This window comes from Passer montanus, unplaced genomic scaffold (genome assembly GCF_014805655.1).
Source record: "Passer montanus isolate IOZ18808 unplaced genomic scaffold, ASM1480565v1 scaffold18, whole genome shotgun sequence".
Lineage (NCBI taxonomy): Eukaryota > Metazoa > Chordata > Aves > Passeriformes > Passeridae > Passer > Passer montanus.
The window spans coordinates 18,003,419-18,016,874 of NW_024365381.1; the positions used below are offsets into that span (position 1 = coordinate 18,003,419).

The window sequence follows — 13,456 nt, forward strand, 5'->3', positions numbered from 1 at the left end:
CAAATCACCTGGGCCCATTTGTGTACCCACAGCTAAAATCAGGACCTGCACCTCCTTTTCAAATACCGACATCTGGTTTATGCAGACTTAGGGCTGAAATGAATGGAAGGAAATGTTTAAAACAAGACACAAACTGCAAGACAGATGTGAGGTCAAGAATCCCATGTGAGATGGATCAAGAAGCCCTTTCAAACATCTCATTAGCAGCACAGCAGCTGAGAGCAGCCTGACACTGTTAACAGCACCCAAGGGTAGCAGCCTAGCTTTCAAGCACAGCAGCTTTTTGGGGCCAGCACCGAGCTAGAGCAGGCACTCATCGTGGGAGTGCTGCACATCAGGAGCAGCAGCTACGACTGCAGGCGTCTTTCCACAACAGAAGCGGCTTTTCTAGACTGCACATCAAAGCTCTGCTGTACGATGGACCAGAGACTGCCAAAAACCAGCTAAGCACCCATCTCTCATGCAAGGTTTCCTGGCTCTAGAGTACAAGGCTAGAGGGGAACAATGATCTGTCTGAGCTCTCAAACAGGCTGTGGTGTTACCCAGTCATTCCAGTATAAAACTTATGTCTTGAATTTTTTTGAGGTTTTTATTTTGGGGGTGGGTGGGAAAGAGACTGGGAAAGAAGAGAGAGTTCAGTCTCCTTAATAGGGAAAAGCCTCACTAAGAAAAAAGTGCCAAAATCATGATATAGTGGTTTTTTAAAGTCTTTATTATGCAGAACATAGAATATATTTGAATGAATTATTTCCCCAAGCATTTTTTTTTCTCCAGTGCTTTTTTTTTAACATGCATTGTTACCTTTTTAAAGCCAATGTACCATCCATTTATCTTTTTCCCTGCCCACAGAGCATCCATATTCATGTTAATCACAAGTGTAAAAAAAATTAGACATCTGGCATAAAATATTTTGGGGGGGGGGACCCATTTAAAAATTTTATCTAAAATGTCTTATCTACAAAAAAATCCAATATATATGTACATTATAGCAACACAGAGGCATAAGAATACAGTGCAATTTAAGACGAAGTGCTGTGACTTGGTAATTCTGCCCAGGGCTTGTGGAGATGTGGGCCACCATTGGCTTTGGGGCTGCTAGCCTAAAGCCTCAGGCTCCAGCATTCCTCAGTTCTCGCCCAAGTGGGTCTGAAGTTAATATTGGGAGGCTAGAGATGCATTAAGCTTAATAAACCATTAGGGGGTAGCAGAAATACTGTCTGAATAGGATGAGCTTTGGCAAAAAAAATAAAAAGAATGTTTGCAAAGGTCAGATGGCTTGGTGCATGTTTCACCTCACTGTGGGTATTTCTGGAACGGCACCAAGCCTTGGCATATTCACATGTTCACCTACCACTGAGGAAATGAATTTGCTAGCTGCCACTGGCTCTGGAGTCCCTGACTGGCTCAGTGAGTCTCCCACGTTCAGCAGCCCAGGAACAAGTTACTGATGGAAGTACACAGGAACTACATAAGCTGCACAGGAACGTCGGTGCAGAGAACTGCACTACTTTTGGCTCCCACCTACAGACATCTCCTTGAACAGCTGCTAGCCAGGATCACACACAATTTGAGTTTTGAACCTCTCCCTCCTGAGAAAACAGCAGCACACACTGCTTAACTAAGAGCACCAAGTATTCTTCTGTGGGTTAAAATCCACTGCATTCCTCCAGGTCAGTCTTAATTTTAATTCTTCATACCAAGAATCACAGTTTAAGCCTTTCAACACACACCACAGCCATCATCTGCTTCACCCAGCCCCATTTGGGAATATAAGCACAACGGCTCCAATGTCTGCAACAAATGCTTCTCTTTTCAGTGAAAGGTAAAGCACAATACTTCACACAAACACTTTATGTTTGTGCTCTGGTATTATGTCTGAATCCTTGAACAGGTGAACAACTGCAAGGCTGGGAATGTTTACAGGAATACAAAGCCATTGGAATGGCATTGGAGATTTTTTTTTCTTTTAAAACCATGTCCAGGTTATGCAGGTCAAATGACTTGTGCTTTTCCCAAATAGTGGTCCAATGCCACTTGGTGTCAGGTCCAGCACCAAAGCCAACAATGCACCTGCAGAGGGGTCATACTAAGCATTCCTGAACAGCTCAGCACTTCACTGCTGCTAAAACAGAACAGACTGCAGGTGCCTCAAATCTCCATGCAGAAGGTGTCATCCACACAGATCCCAGCATGCTTGACCCTTTCATAGGCTGAATACAAACTGTAAAAATAATATATATAAACTGCATACATTCTGACTGAGCATTCGTTATTGGGATACATTTCCACAAGTTTCCTTCTCTGTGATGCAGCAAGGGGGCTCATGCATAGTGCTCCAGATCCAGTGCTGCAAGGTGTTCTCTTAGATGAAATGAAGAGTCATGCTCATGCTTCCTTCCAACCTCTCTTATGATCTCCCTGAATGGAAAACACGGCTTCTGAACAAGCAAACAGCTGTAGGCCAAATGCTTTTAGAAGAAAACAAATCAAAATTTGCACAGAAGAAGTACTTACTTGGCGTGGAAAAGTTTTAGTGTCCATTCAGGCACTGAAAACTGCACTCCTGATTTAGAGATACTTGTTCAAGTACACATAGAAGATCCCTGTACACCTGAAAATAAGCAGGATTGACTACCCCTTTTCTCCATCTCTGCAGTATCAGTCCTTCATCCACACAGCACAGAACTGCTGATTTAATGGGCACACTTCCCTTGCCTGTTCTTTGTGAAGGTGCAGCTCTGATAGCGAGTATCACATCTGCACTCTTAGAGGAAACAGCAAGAGGAGGATGGATAATGCAATTCCTTCAGATGTTTGCTCAACTCGCTCCTGAGTCTTTGCCTGAAGCAGAAGCACACTACACCCATAACTCAAGAACCAGAACTGTTCATTAAGGATGCTACTTAAAAGGGAAAAGATAGAGCAACTAGAGAGTTAAATAAACCATAAACATACTATACAAAAGTTTGTGTCGTGTAAAAAACAAAAATGAAGGCCCTGAATATTCTGACACAAAAAAATTGGTTTCTTCTCTGCCAAAGAACTAAAGGAGAACTATTAATCAGGGTCCTTAAGACAAAGATCTATTTGGGAAAGCCAGTTTCTAACAAGAAGCAGATCTCCCACTCTTTGCTGATGCTCGGTAATAGGAGCTTCTCAACTTTCCTATGAGTGAAAGAATATTAGCCTTAAAAACAGTTATGGCTCTAAACTCTTCACTCTGCTCAACAGAGGCAAAAACTTGCTTGCTTAGTTCTCCAGAGAGGTACTGGGAAGGTAACTATTGTATATTTATGAGTCAGTTTAGCCAATATACAGTACTGAGCAAAATCCTTTGTTCAAAAGCAGCCTTCATTTTCTTTTCAATTTTGCATCTCTTAAGAAATACCAGGAGTCATTTTCAATTAGAATGTCTCTGAAAAGTTGGCAGGGACTGAAGTTTTATTTCTTAAGCAGCTTTTCTTCCTTTGTGATCTCTCAAGATTTGTTCTTTCATTCATTCCTACTGCCAGGAGAAAAAGGAGACAGATTTCTGGTCAGTACATAAATATCAAAGCAGCAATCCATCCTACACTGTGACAGCATACATGCTGTAGGTTTGCCTAGCACAAACTCTTATTGGAGTTGTTTTAGTAGATGCAAAAAGGTTTTCTTGGCTTTCAAGCTCAGCAAATTACTGAATTAAAAGTGTGAAATCTTGGACTTGTAACTCTTACTTTTTCAGAAGCAGTTTCAACAGGTTTCATAATTTTTACCAAACTTTGGCAAAACAGCTTCTCTTGAACAAAAGGCCTCAGAGAGGAGTGGGGGGATTTGCTTTCCAAAAAGGATATGGCAAGGCTGAAATGTAACCAAGTACTTTGCAAATGCTAACTGCCAGAATTATTTCTGAAGTGCCTTTGCAACTCAAAATTCAAAGTTATATGCAGACAGCGTGACACAGCAGACACATACTGAAAGGCAGAAGCTTGAACACAATTTCCTCAACAAATGCAACTAGAAACCAAATGGACACTAGTAATTTTTGAACACTATTTCAGAAGTATTACAGAGGATTTATCTATATTATGAAGATTTTTCCAGATGCTTTTCTCCCTTCCAAAGCTGCTCTAAAACTGATTCCCAGAGACAAGGTTAAGATTCAACACTTGTAGAATCTATGATAAACCACTTTTAACTAAATACATCACAGTTTCCAAACTGAGTCAGGTAGACAGCAGATAAACACACTGTGCATTTGTGAATGCTTAAAAACAGCTACCTACTGATCCAAGCCTTTAAAGTGATCCATTTTGTCTGCTCTTAAACCATTTCATGATCAAGTTAATAGGATCAGGGCTGATGTCAGGGCTTCCTGTACTAACCTCCTCTTGTTCCCTAGTGCAATCCAGAGAGAAAAAAAAAATCAGTAAAGCTTCTTGAAGTCAGAAAGCAGGTAATCTGCTGGAATGTCAGAGCTAATTCTGGGCAGAACATGGGTGAGAAAGTGAGCTTAGCTAACTGCTGTTTATTAACTCTGCCTGAACACATGAGACTATTTCATAACTATCCAAGCTGCACATGCAGACTTCTCAGACTCTGCATCACTCAGCTCCAGAAGAAGAGCCAACCAACATTAAAGGACTAAGACAGAAAGAGTTAACTGGACCTATTTTCAAACAGTCAATTTCAGTTCTTCTCATATAATTAAATTTCTGAAATTCAATGCTAAAAAAAGAACCAGTGTTTTGAAGTTCCATTACATTAAAAAGTAAAAAGATCTATAAATGCATGAAGTTAGATAGTCTATAAAATAGAAACCAATTCTGCTTTAACTCACCACATGTATTTGCAGAACTGCTTGGTTCTAGTGGCCAAAACACTCCCTCCCTGTTAGCTGCAGAGTGAACATTAAAGAACTTTAAAAGAATGATTTTTTTTTCAGCACCACACAAAGAGCTTTGAGTTGCTCTCTGATTTAGTATTATGATGATCAGTCTGTTTCTAAAACCCCAGTAACCTGCAAAAAGTATTTTGCTAACCCAAACTGAAGAGCTGGCCCAACCCAACTGACACAATGTTAACATTTTACTATCTTTGCAGAAATCGTGTATGTCTAAATATAAAATACAGAGACAAACTACACTGCAATTGACTCATTTAAAAGTTTCGGTACCTTTTTGTTGATCCATTCTGTTCACTGAAAAATTCAAGATGGAAAGACTAAGTAGCAGACCAGTTCTAAGGTGTGTTAGAGCAAAGGCATCTATTTGAAACAGAAGGACAGTATCAAACTTGCAAATAAAGACTCCAAACAGCAACTGGCTCAGTGAGCACTCATTTGAGCAGTGTTGATCAGTAGGTAACAGAAGTACAAAAGAATAAAGATATCAAACTAAATGCAATTGTGAGGACATTCTCTCTCTTCAGGGAAGACCTACAGATATGCAGCTGCCAATGGAGACTTTGCTGGCCAGCCAAAATGTAATGTATAACTACAGGATTCAAGCTATCCATATGCATAACAGGGCCAGGGAAGAACACCTCACAGATGACAAGAAACAGTGAGTTAGCATAGCAAAGGGCAGCAGTCCTTCACAGATCTGCATAAAATAGATGGCTCTCCTAACAGTCACTCCTTGTATAGGCCTGCTTATTGAGGGGCTTAGTCTTAAGAGTAAGCACAAGACTTGCTCTAGTTTGTTTAAAGCCAAAGGCTCTCTTCTAGGACTTAGTGACTTGTTCATGACTTTATGATAATTCTAAAGCAAGAGAAAATAACCTGAAGATGAGAAAGCAACACATATACAACCCATATTTTTTCTTTTTTTTAAACAGAAGTATTAAAAACAAAACCAAACAAACCCCTCTCCATCACTTACCCTCTATCAAAAGGACAATTAGTGTCAAAACCAGGAGAAAATCTGGTATCCATACTGGGAAGGAAAAGAGGCTACAGTTCCAGAAGTCTTTCTGCCTGTGGCTTACAAAACTAATAAATGTTTGGGAACAATGGTCCTGTCAGCGACATGTCAACAACACATTTATTTTAAAAAGGCTAAATTCAAGTTTTAAACATAAGTAACTGCAAATAAAAAAAAAAAACCACTTTGGTTGATTATCCATCTTGTTAAATATGTCAAAGTTAGCAATCAACAGTTTCTCTAGGAAGTCTCCAGAAACAGACAGGTCAGCTTATTCCTAATTGGGAAGATCGGACACCTAGCAGTGACACTGAAAATGCTGCCATGCCAGCGTCACACATGCTCACAACATCTCAGCCAGCATTTGGGAGGCTAATGGTGCTTACAAAGTCTGAACTAATCAGCCACAGCCAACTTAGGTTGCTGTGAACTCATTGAGACAAATAAATAAAAAAAAAAGCAACAAGAAAAAAATAAAGCCAAGCACCTCTAGGGCCAGACCCTGAAGACACAGAAATCAAAGAATTTTTTTCTCCTCTCCCTATTTACAAAATGCCATTTAGAGCTGATGTGGCCACTTCAGTATTGTGAGGAAATGTCTCTTATACTAAGCAGTCATAAGTGTGTTGTTCACAGATGCTGTGGCCTGCGTGCCACGGAGTGTCCCATGGGGTGTGTCCCTCCCACTGAGGCACATGGAGGGAGTTCAGTCTTCTGTTTCTTCATACGTTGTCTCGTCAAACGGCCGGTCCAAGAGAGGTACCAAACGGCGACGGGAATATTTCAGTTGCAAAAGGTCCCCAACTTCATTGATTTCTTTTAAAGCCTGACAAAGAGACCACAGTAGATCAGCAGAGGAGACAGATGCAAGTTATCCACACATCTTCCTTTATGCATGCCTGCAGACCACTCTGACAGAGGTTTTACTGTGCTAGAAGCCGTACAGAAGTGCGTAAGATTTTTTTTTTATTTTAGCATTCAGAAATTTTGAGACCACATAAACAGCACTGGTCACTTAACCGAAAGTGCCTATGCATCCACCTGACTACTCCAGTTCCAGAAAACCCCATGACTATTCACAGAGAGAAAAACAGAACAGTGTTCTTCCCTTCCTGGAGGTAATGAAACTAAAATAGAAAAACAAATGTACATTTTGTTTGAGGTTTGACTCCTCCTTATATATCATTCAGTCTGAAAACAACCTGTGTTACCAAACCTGATCTACTGTATTTTTTACATTGCAAAATAGCAAAGACAAACTATAATAGTGAGCTAACAAGTTCTATCTTTGTTATATCTACATTTGGTTAATTTGCGTTGTCATATACAACTACAGATGAAAGCTGTGTGTCATAAGCAACATGGCACAGGAGATTTTTGCCAGACAATCCAAGGAAAGAAAAATAAAAAGTTATTCTGGGTAGGACCCTAAGCATTTTCTCCTTGGAAAGCAAGTCCCACTGAGGTTGCCACAAAGGCTGCACTCAAGCAACTGATGACCCAGAACATTCTACTGAATTAGCACAACCTTTTACCATTTTGACCTGAACTCAAATATTATGAAGTTTACTAAAGATCAAACATCTGCTTGCGTAAGAAATGAGGGAAGACCCAGCTCAGTTAATCATACTTCCATTTTGTTGCAATCTCTGATAAGACACTGGTCCACACACAACAGGCCAATTCCTAAACTTCATTTCTCTACAGAACACTCCTAGAGCAAAGGACAAAATAAATCAGTTGCTGCAGACAAATCTGTGATAGCACGTGATGCTAGTTATTTTATATAGGCGTGTGATAAAAATTAATTCAATTAATTCAGGAGATCACTTTCAAGTCCAATATGATTTTTTTTTAGTTCAAAGGTTGGCATTCTTCGCCGCCTTGAATTTTAAATTTATTGAGATCGATACATTCAGCATTGCTTCAGAATGTCACTAATTCAACATTGATGCTCCAATCTGCGTCAAATGCTTGTCTCTTGAGGACAGTTGGAAGATGGGGGTTAATAGCTCTACATGTTTTTCCTTCCTAGATGGATAGTTCAAGTTTTTGTTTCTTTAAACAATGGCTCTTCATGCTTGTTATATCTGGCAGCAAAAACCTCTGCACTCTAAAATCTGGGGGAATGACAAACCCAGAAGTTGGACCTCGGTAAAAACAAAACAAAACAAAAGTGTGGGCACAGTCTGCCAGAGCCTTAAGTAAAGATCCCATATGGAAGCAATTTAAAGCTGAATTTCTGTTGAAAGAGTATGTTAACTGTTATTCTTGAATGCAGATTTAGGATTTTATTAATTTAAAACAAAAAGGACCATGTGACCAGCAAAGACTACAAAGGAAATGGCATTGGTGTACTCTGACTTTAGGAGAGTGTAATATATTTTTCATCACTGAAAAGAAAGCACAGCCCACAGCGATGCAGGTTATGAGGGACTTCACTGTGATCCTAAGCCAAATATTTTTAGGCAAGGAAGTTTTATTTACATAAAACAGTTAAAATTTTAACTAAGAACTGTTCCTCATCATGTGGGTGTATTTAATAAGAACAAGGAAGCATTACAAATATCATTATTTGCAAGACAAGCCTTTCTTCCCTATGCTTCAAACCTGGATCAGTTTTGTTTAAAAAAATATCTCAAGAGCCCTAGTTAGCATCCATGAATACACAGATGGGACACAAAGTTGTCTCCTCTGTCAGTGACTTGAAGAAGCTGTCTGCCAGCTCTCCCCAAGCCCATTCATTTCAGTTCTTCCTCCTGCATATTGTTGCCACAGTTAGCAACAGGGATTAGACCTGAGGTCTGCCTTAATGATTAGCTGCCTGAAATCAATCCCTTTTCACTGCATCACAAGAAAACACTGCACAAAGTCACTGACACAAAGACTTGCTCCTTATTAACTCCTCTTGCCAGTGTTCTGGGTTCTGAGCATGCAGCTATTTTGAACCGTAAAGGGGGTTATGCTAACTTGGAAAAAAGCCTCCACATGCTGAGCTAAATCAGGATTTCTTCATCCACTTCAAAATTCACACCTCATTTTGCTCTGGATTAATTTTCTTAGCAGACAAAGTCTAATATATTGAACAAGCATTTCCTCAATTTAGTACATTTAACACTTACAGAGGTACTCTAGCAGTGAGTCTTATGTTAAGTGCATAAAATTTGAAACATTTTTTGGAAAATGCAGAAAGAATTGACAGGAAAAGAGGTTTTTAAAGCAGAGTAATAAAAGTTACAGATAGATTTTGGAAGGGCGCAAATGTGGTATTTATACAGACCCTACAAAAGCAGCTTATTATGGCAAAGGCCCCAGCTAGTCACTAAAAGAAAAGACCAAGAACCTAACCAACTCTAAAATTGCACAATTGCTCAGGTAGTGCCTGCACATCGAGTTTGCACAGTTTCAGTTTTAGCTCAATTTGCAGCAATATATTTCAGAGACTTCAGCTTTCCTGATTTTACTTCCTCCCATCTTTATCCATCCATCCCCACTCCATGCCCACCTGTCCCAGAAGTTACTGCTCCCTCATTTGTGTCAATGAACTCAGGTCTGTTACCACACTCTGAGCCAAGTCTGAAACTATTTATTTTATACAGGGTGAAAGGAAGCAAAGGAGAGGGTCTTCTCTGAAAGTATTGGTTCCAAACCTTTATTTGGAACAGAAACAACTAAACTGAGATAGTTAAGGGAAGAGTAGCAGGATGAGTAGCTGGGAAGGAATTCCTTAAGCAGTCTGTTATTGGAGTGTTAGGGAATCTCTCAAAGGCAGAAACAACTCAGGAGCATTAAGTCCAGCACCACAGACACACAGCAGGGTGATACTACTCAGTGACACTACACATACATTATGCAACTGCTCACACCACACACTACCTCACTATTTTTTGACAGATATTAAATTTTAAAAGCTTGTCAGTTTAAGCTGCTGATTTTTATGCAAGTTCTGTAGCTGTCAAGTATGAAAAGGTTGAGTTATTTTTTTGTAAGACATTAGATAAATATCTGTTAGATATCCTATTTGCTGTTCACATATTGAAGTGTTACCACCTGATCATATTTGGACATTGGGAATGATTTCCCTTTCCTAACTCTGTGACTACTCCCAATCACCTTGTCCACAAAATGTTCAAAAATAATTTAAAGATTTTTTTTTTTCTCCACAATCTTTTCAAGATAAAGGCATGGCTTTTTAACCTGCAGTTCCTTACACTATTTTGCCCTTCTTCAAGAAGAAGGTGACATTGGCTGTCTTCCAGTCCTCAGGAGCCTCCCCCAGCCACCATGAACTCTTCCTCCAAAGATGATAATCAAGAGTGGCCTCACAGTGACAGCCAACTCCCTCCATGCTTCTGGATGCAGCTCATCAGGTCCCATGGACTTGTGCATGTTGATTTTATTTAAATGTTCCCTTATTGGAGCCTCCTTCACATCAAAGGTAAGTCTTTACTGCTCCATACTTTTCCATAACCTCATGGTCTCAGAGTTCCTAAGTCTCACCAGCAGACTGAAACAACGAAGGCACTGAGTACCCTTACCTCTTGGACACATTTCTCACCTGATTTCCCTGTGCCATTCAGCAGCAGTCCTCCACATTTTCTCTACTCTTTCTCTTGTTACTAATGCCCCATAAAAACTCTGCCTGCTGCATTTGATGTCCTTTGACAGACTTAGTTGCAGGTGGGCTTTGGTTTTCCTGACCCCATCCCTGGTCACCTGTCTGTGCCTGCACCTCTTATGCAATTTTATGATATATTTTTGTTGGTTTGTTCATCCATGCAGGCTTCTCACCACATTTCCCCTCCTTTAAGTCAGGATAAATCATTCTTCAGGGAAGAAGTGGGGAGGAAAAATCAATTAACTGTCCTGGACACCTCTGCTCTTTGACACTGTATCCTATGGGATTCTTTCAAATAGGTCTCTGAATAGGACAGAGTCTACTGTCATGAAGTCCAAATTCATGACTCAACCTAGTTTATATTCTGAGTCACAGACCCTCAAAGTGGGGTAAAAAGTGCAATGCAGAACTTTGGCAGTGCCTAAGACAGCCCATGTACACATGTCCATCAAAAAAGATTATTCGGAAGACTCAAAATTGAATGTAGCTACCACTAAGACATACTAAGAATAGTCAGACTTATTCATATAATCCTCTTTCAACTCTGTTAGTCAGACATCCTTACTTTTTGAAGGCAGCATCTCCTGACTGTGATGCAGGCCTCCTTCGAGGGAACCTCCATTCCCCCTCCAAGTGCTGGTAAGGGTAAGTAAGGCATTGCATGTGGTACAGACTCACTAGGACAGGATCATTTAAGATACAGTGCTCTGAAGCTTTAAACAAGAACAGGAATAGAAATCTCTGGAATAAAAATGCTCACTAGTAATCATGTGCTTCCTTTTGAGGGAAATAGAAATGTTTTGGAGGTTCTCAGGTCTTTTTATTTTGTTTTTCTTATCATTAACATCTAGGGTCAGAAGATGTTTCCTTCTAACCAGTTCAATGCAAGGTATAGCCTTTAAAGAGGGTAAAAAGCATTGTCTCACAAGAATGAGACTGTCTCCTTTTAAAATAGAACAAGAAAAGTCCTGAGATTTACTTTAAGCAGCCATTCCACACTGTTAAAGCAAGGAAAGAGATGGAGTCATTGCCAGCTCTATTGCAAAGGGCTTTGAAGATTAGCTTCAACTATGCTGTGTACCAAACATTGAACCAGTGCACAAAACCCAGACAATGGTTGTATCTGTTTATTAGCAGGCACGAGCAGAAGGAAGACAAGATGAGACACTTACTGTATCAAGCATCTCTTTGGTATGAGCTGCAGACAAACAGAACCTGGCTCTGGACTCGATGATGGGGGTGGCAGGGAAGCCCACAACCACAACACCGATGTTCCGCTTCAGCATCTCGCGCCCGAACGCGCTGCCAGAGAGAACAAGACAGTCACATTATTCCAGGGGAGGCAGAGCAGGAACATCAAGGACTCGGGATGGTAACCCATACAGGCCTTTTGCAGCAAGGCTGTCACACCACAGCTTGGAGCTTCCAGTGCTTTCTTTTTAGAGGCAGAAATGCCTGCTCATAAAAGCCTTTTTAAAATTCAATCCCAAGGTGGTCCTTCTCAAAAGGTTTCAGTGTATTAAGTTCTAACAAAGATGAAAGATTATATGTGGCAGAGACTGCTCTTTTAGCAGACTGTTTCTAAATGGATTTGTAACCTAAGCTTGGAAATCTTTCCAAAAGGAAAGAGTGATTTTGGCTCAGAAGTTTGACTATACAAGGAGCCCCTCATGCTGCAATGCCCCAAAGGGGATGTTTCTGCAATTTCAAGATGTTTTGTGTTCATGAATTTAATTTTATTAAAGTACATTATTGCATCACAGAATGTACCACTTTACAAGTATCACGGGAACCACTGAATCACCAGAGTAAATTGAGATAATCAAATAAGGTACCTAATTTTTTAGGGAAGGTGCAAAAATGCAACTGTCACACACTATCTTCAACAAAACAAATTCTTAAGGAGACTAAAGAAAGTAGTGGCTGTGACTTATACAATGAGAGGCACAAAGATCTCGATCAGATCTGTAATGGCAGTGCAGTTGGGAGTGTTTCTGCAGACCAGGAGAAATGGTTAATCCTTTTTGAATAGACCTTGTTGTGAGAAGCCGCCATGAACTTAAGAGGTTTATAAGGACATGTAAAATAGCATTCTTTTACTAGGTCTTTATATTTTCTGTCACAACTATTTTCCTTATAAATAGGTGCATCCTGATACACTTCATTTTGTAGCTATTTATTACTCTCAAACTGTTTCAAAAACAGGCTACAAGGGACAAAGAAAAGATCAAGTAAATCCAATGCAGATCCTAAGGGCCAAGTCTCATCAGAGCTCTCTGTTCTTGCTCATTTTAAGTAAGATACTGGCCCAACTGCTCAGCTAATAAATATTTCCACGAACGTTTCCAAGGAAAAGATAGTATTGACTGGTAGAGAAGCTGGGCAGTGGAAACAGCTGCCTCTGTGTGCTGGACATGTAGTCTGCAGCACCCATAAAGGTAACAGACCTTTTAAAACTCTGTTACACTGAGAAGGGTGGAGAACAAGGGTACCTAGCTATGCCAGACTGAAGCCTGAGCTCGTCAAGCACTAGAGATGTTCAGTACAGCGCAAAATGAAATTATGTTTTTCAAATTTGAAAGTGTTGATTGAGCACTGCATTATACAGACCCTGAAAAGTAGCGTTCAAAGCCAAGCCATCCTTGAAATCAGGATTTTGTTTATGTTGAAAAATGTTCAATATATACTTTATGTATCCTCCTTGTAGAATTTTAGCCTTAATTATCCACACAGGACCCCACAAACTGGGAAGAATTTATAAACCTATGTGTGTTGTTTTAGTATTTACCATCCCAATGCCTGAGTGATTATATCTAGACCTCTTATAAACTTGGAATTCTTAAATACATATTGTTGTGTCCCATCATGTTCCATCCCCGCTGTTTTTCCTTTTCTAATTTTCAAAGTTCATCAATGAAAATGTAGTCTCCTTCTG

At 40.0% G+C, this 13,456-nt stretch overlaps 1 protein-coding gene across 2 annotated transcripts in view; it reads right to left on the reverse strand.

Moving 5' to 3' along the window:
* Window positions 1–691: 691 nt before the first annotated feature.
* SPTLC2 (serine palmitoyltransferase long chain base subunit 2) overlaps window positions 692–13,456 on the reverse strand; it is a 78,234-nt gene continuing 65,469 nt past the window's right edge. Inside the window, exons 11-13 of one of the 2 annotated variants that reach the window (XR_005627086.1) lie at window positions 11,694–11,823; window positions 4,266–6,729; window positions 692–3,505 (exon numbers count right to left, since the gene is read on the reverse strand). Coding sequence is in view for 1 of the 2 variants with exons in the window: in XM_039705195.1 (XP_039561129.1) it covers window positions 6,610–6,729; window positions 11,694–11,823 (250 nt within the window). In the remaining variant the exon portion in view is untranslated. Of the gene's footprint in view, window positions 6,730–11,693; window positions 11,824–13,456 lie in introns of both variants that reach the window. The other variant, XM_039705195.1, reaches the window with a different exon arrangement.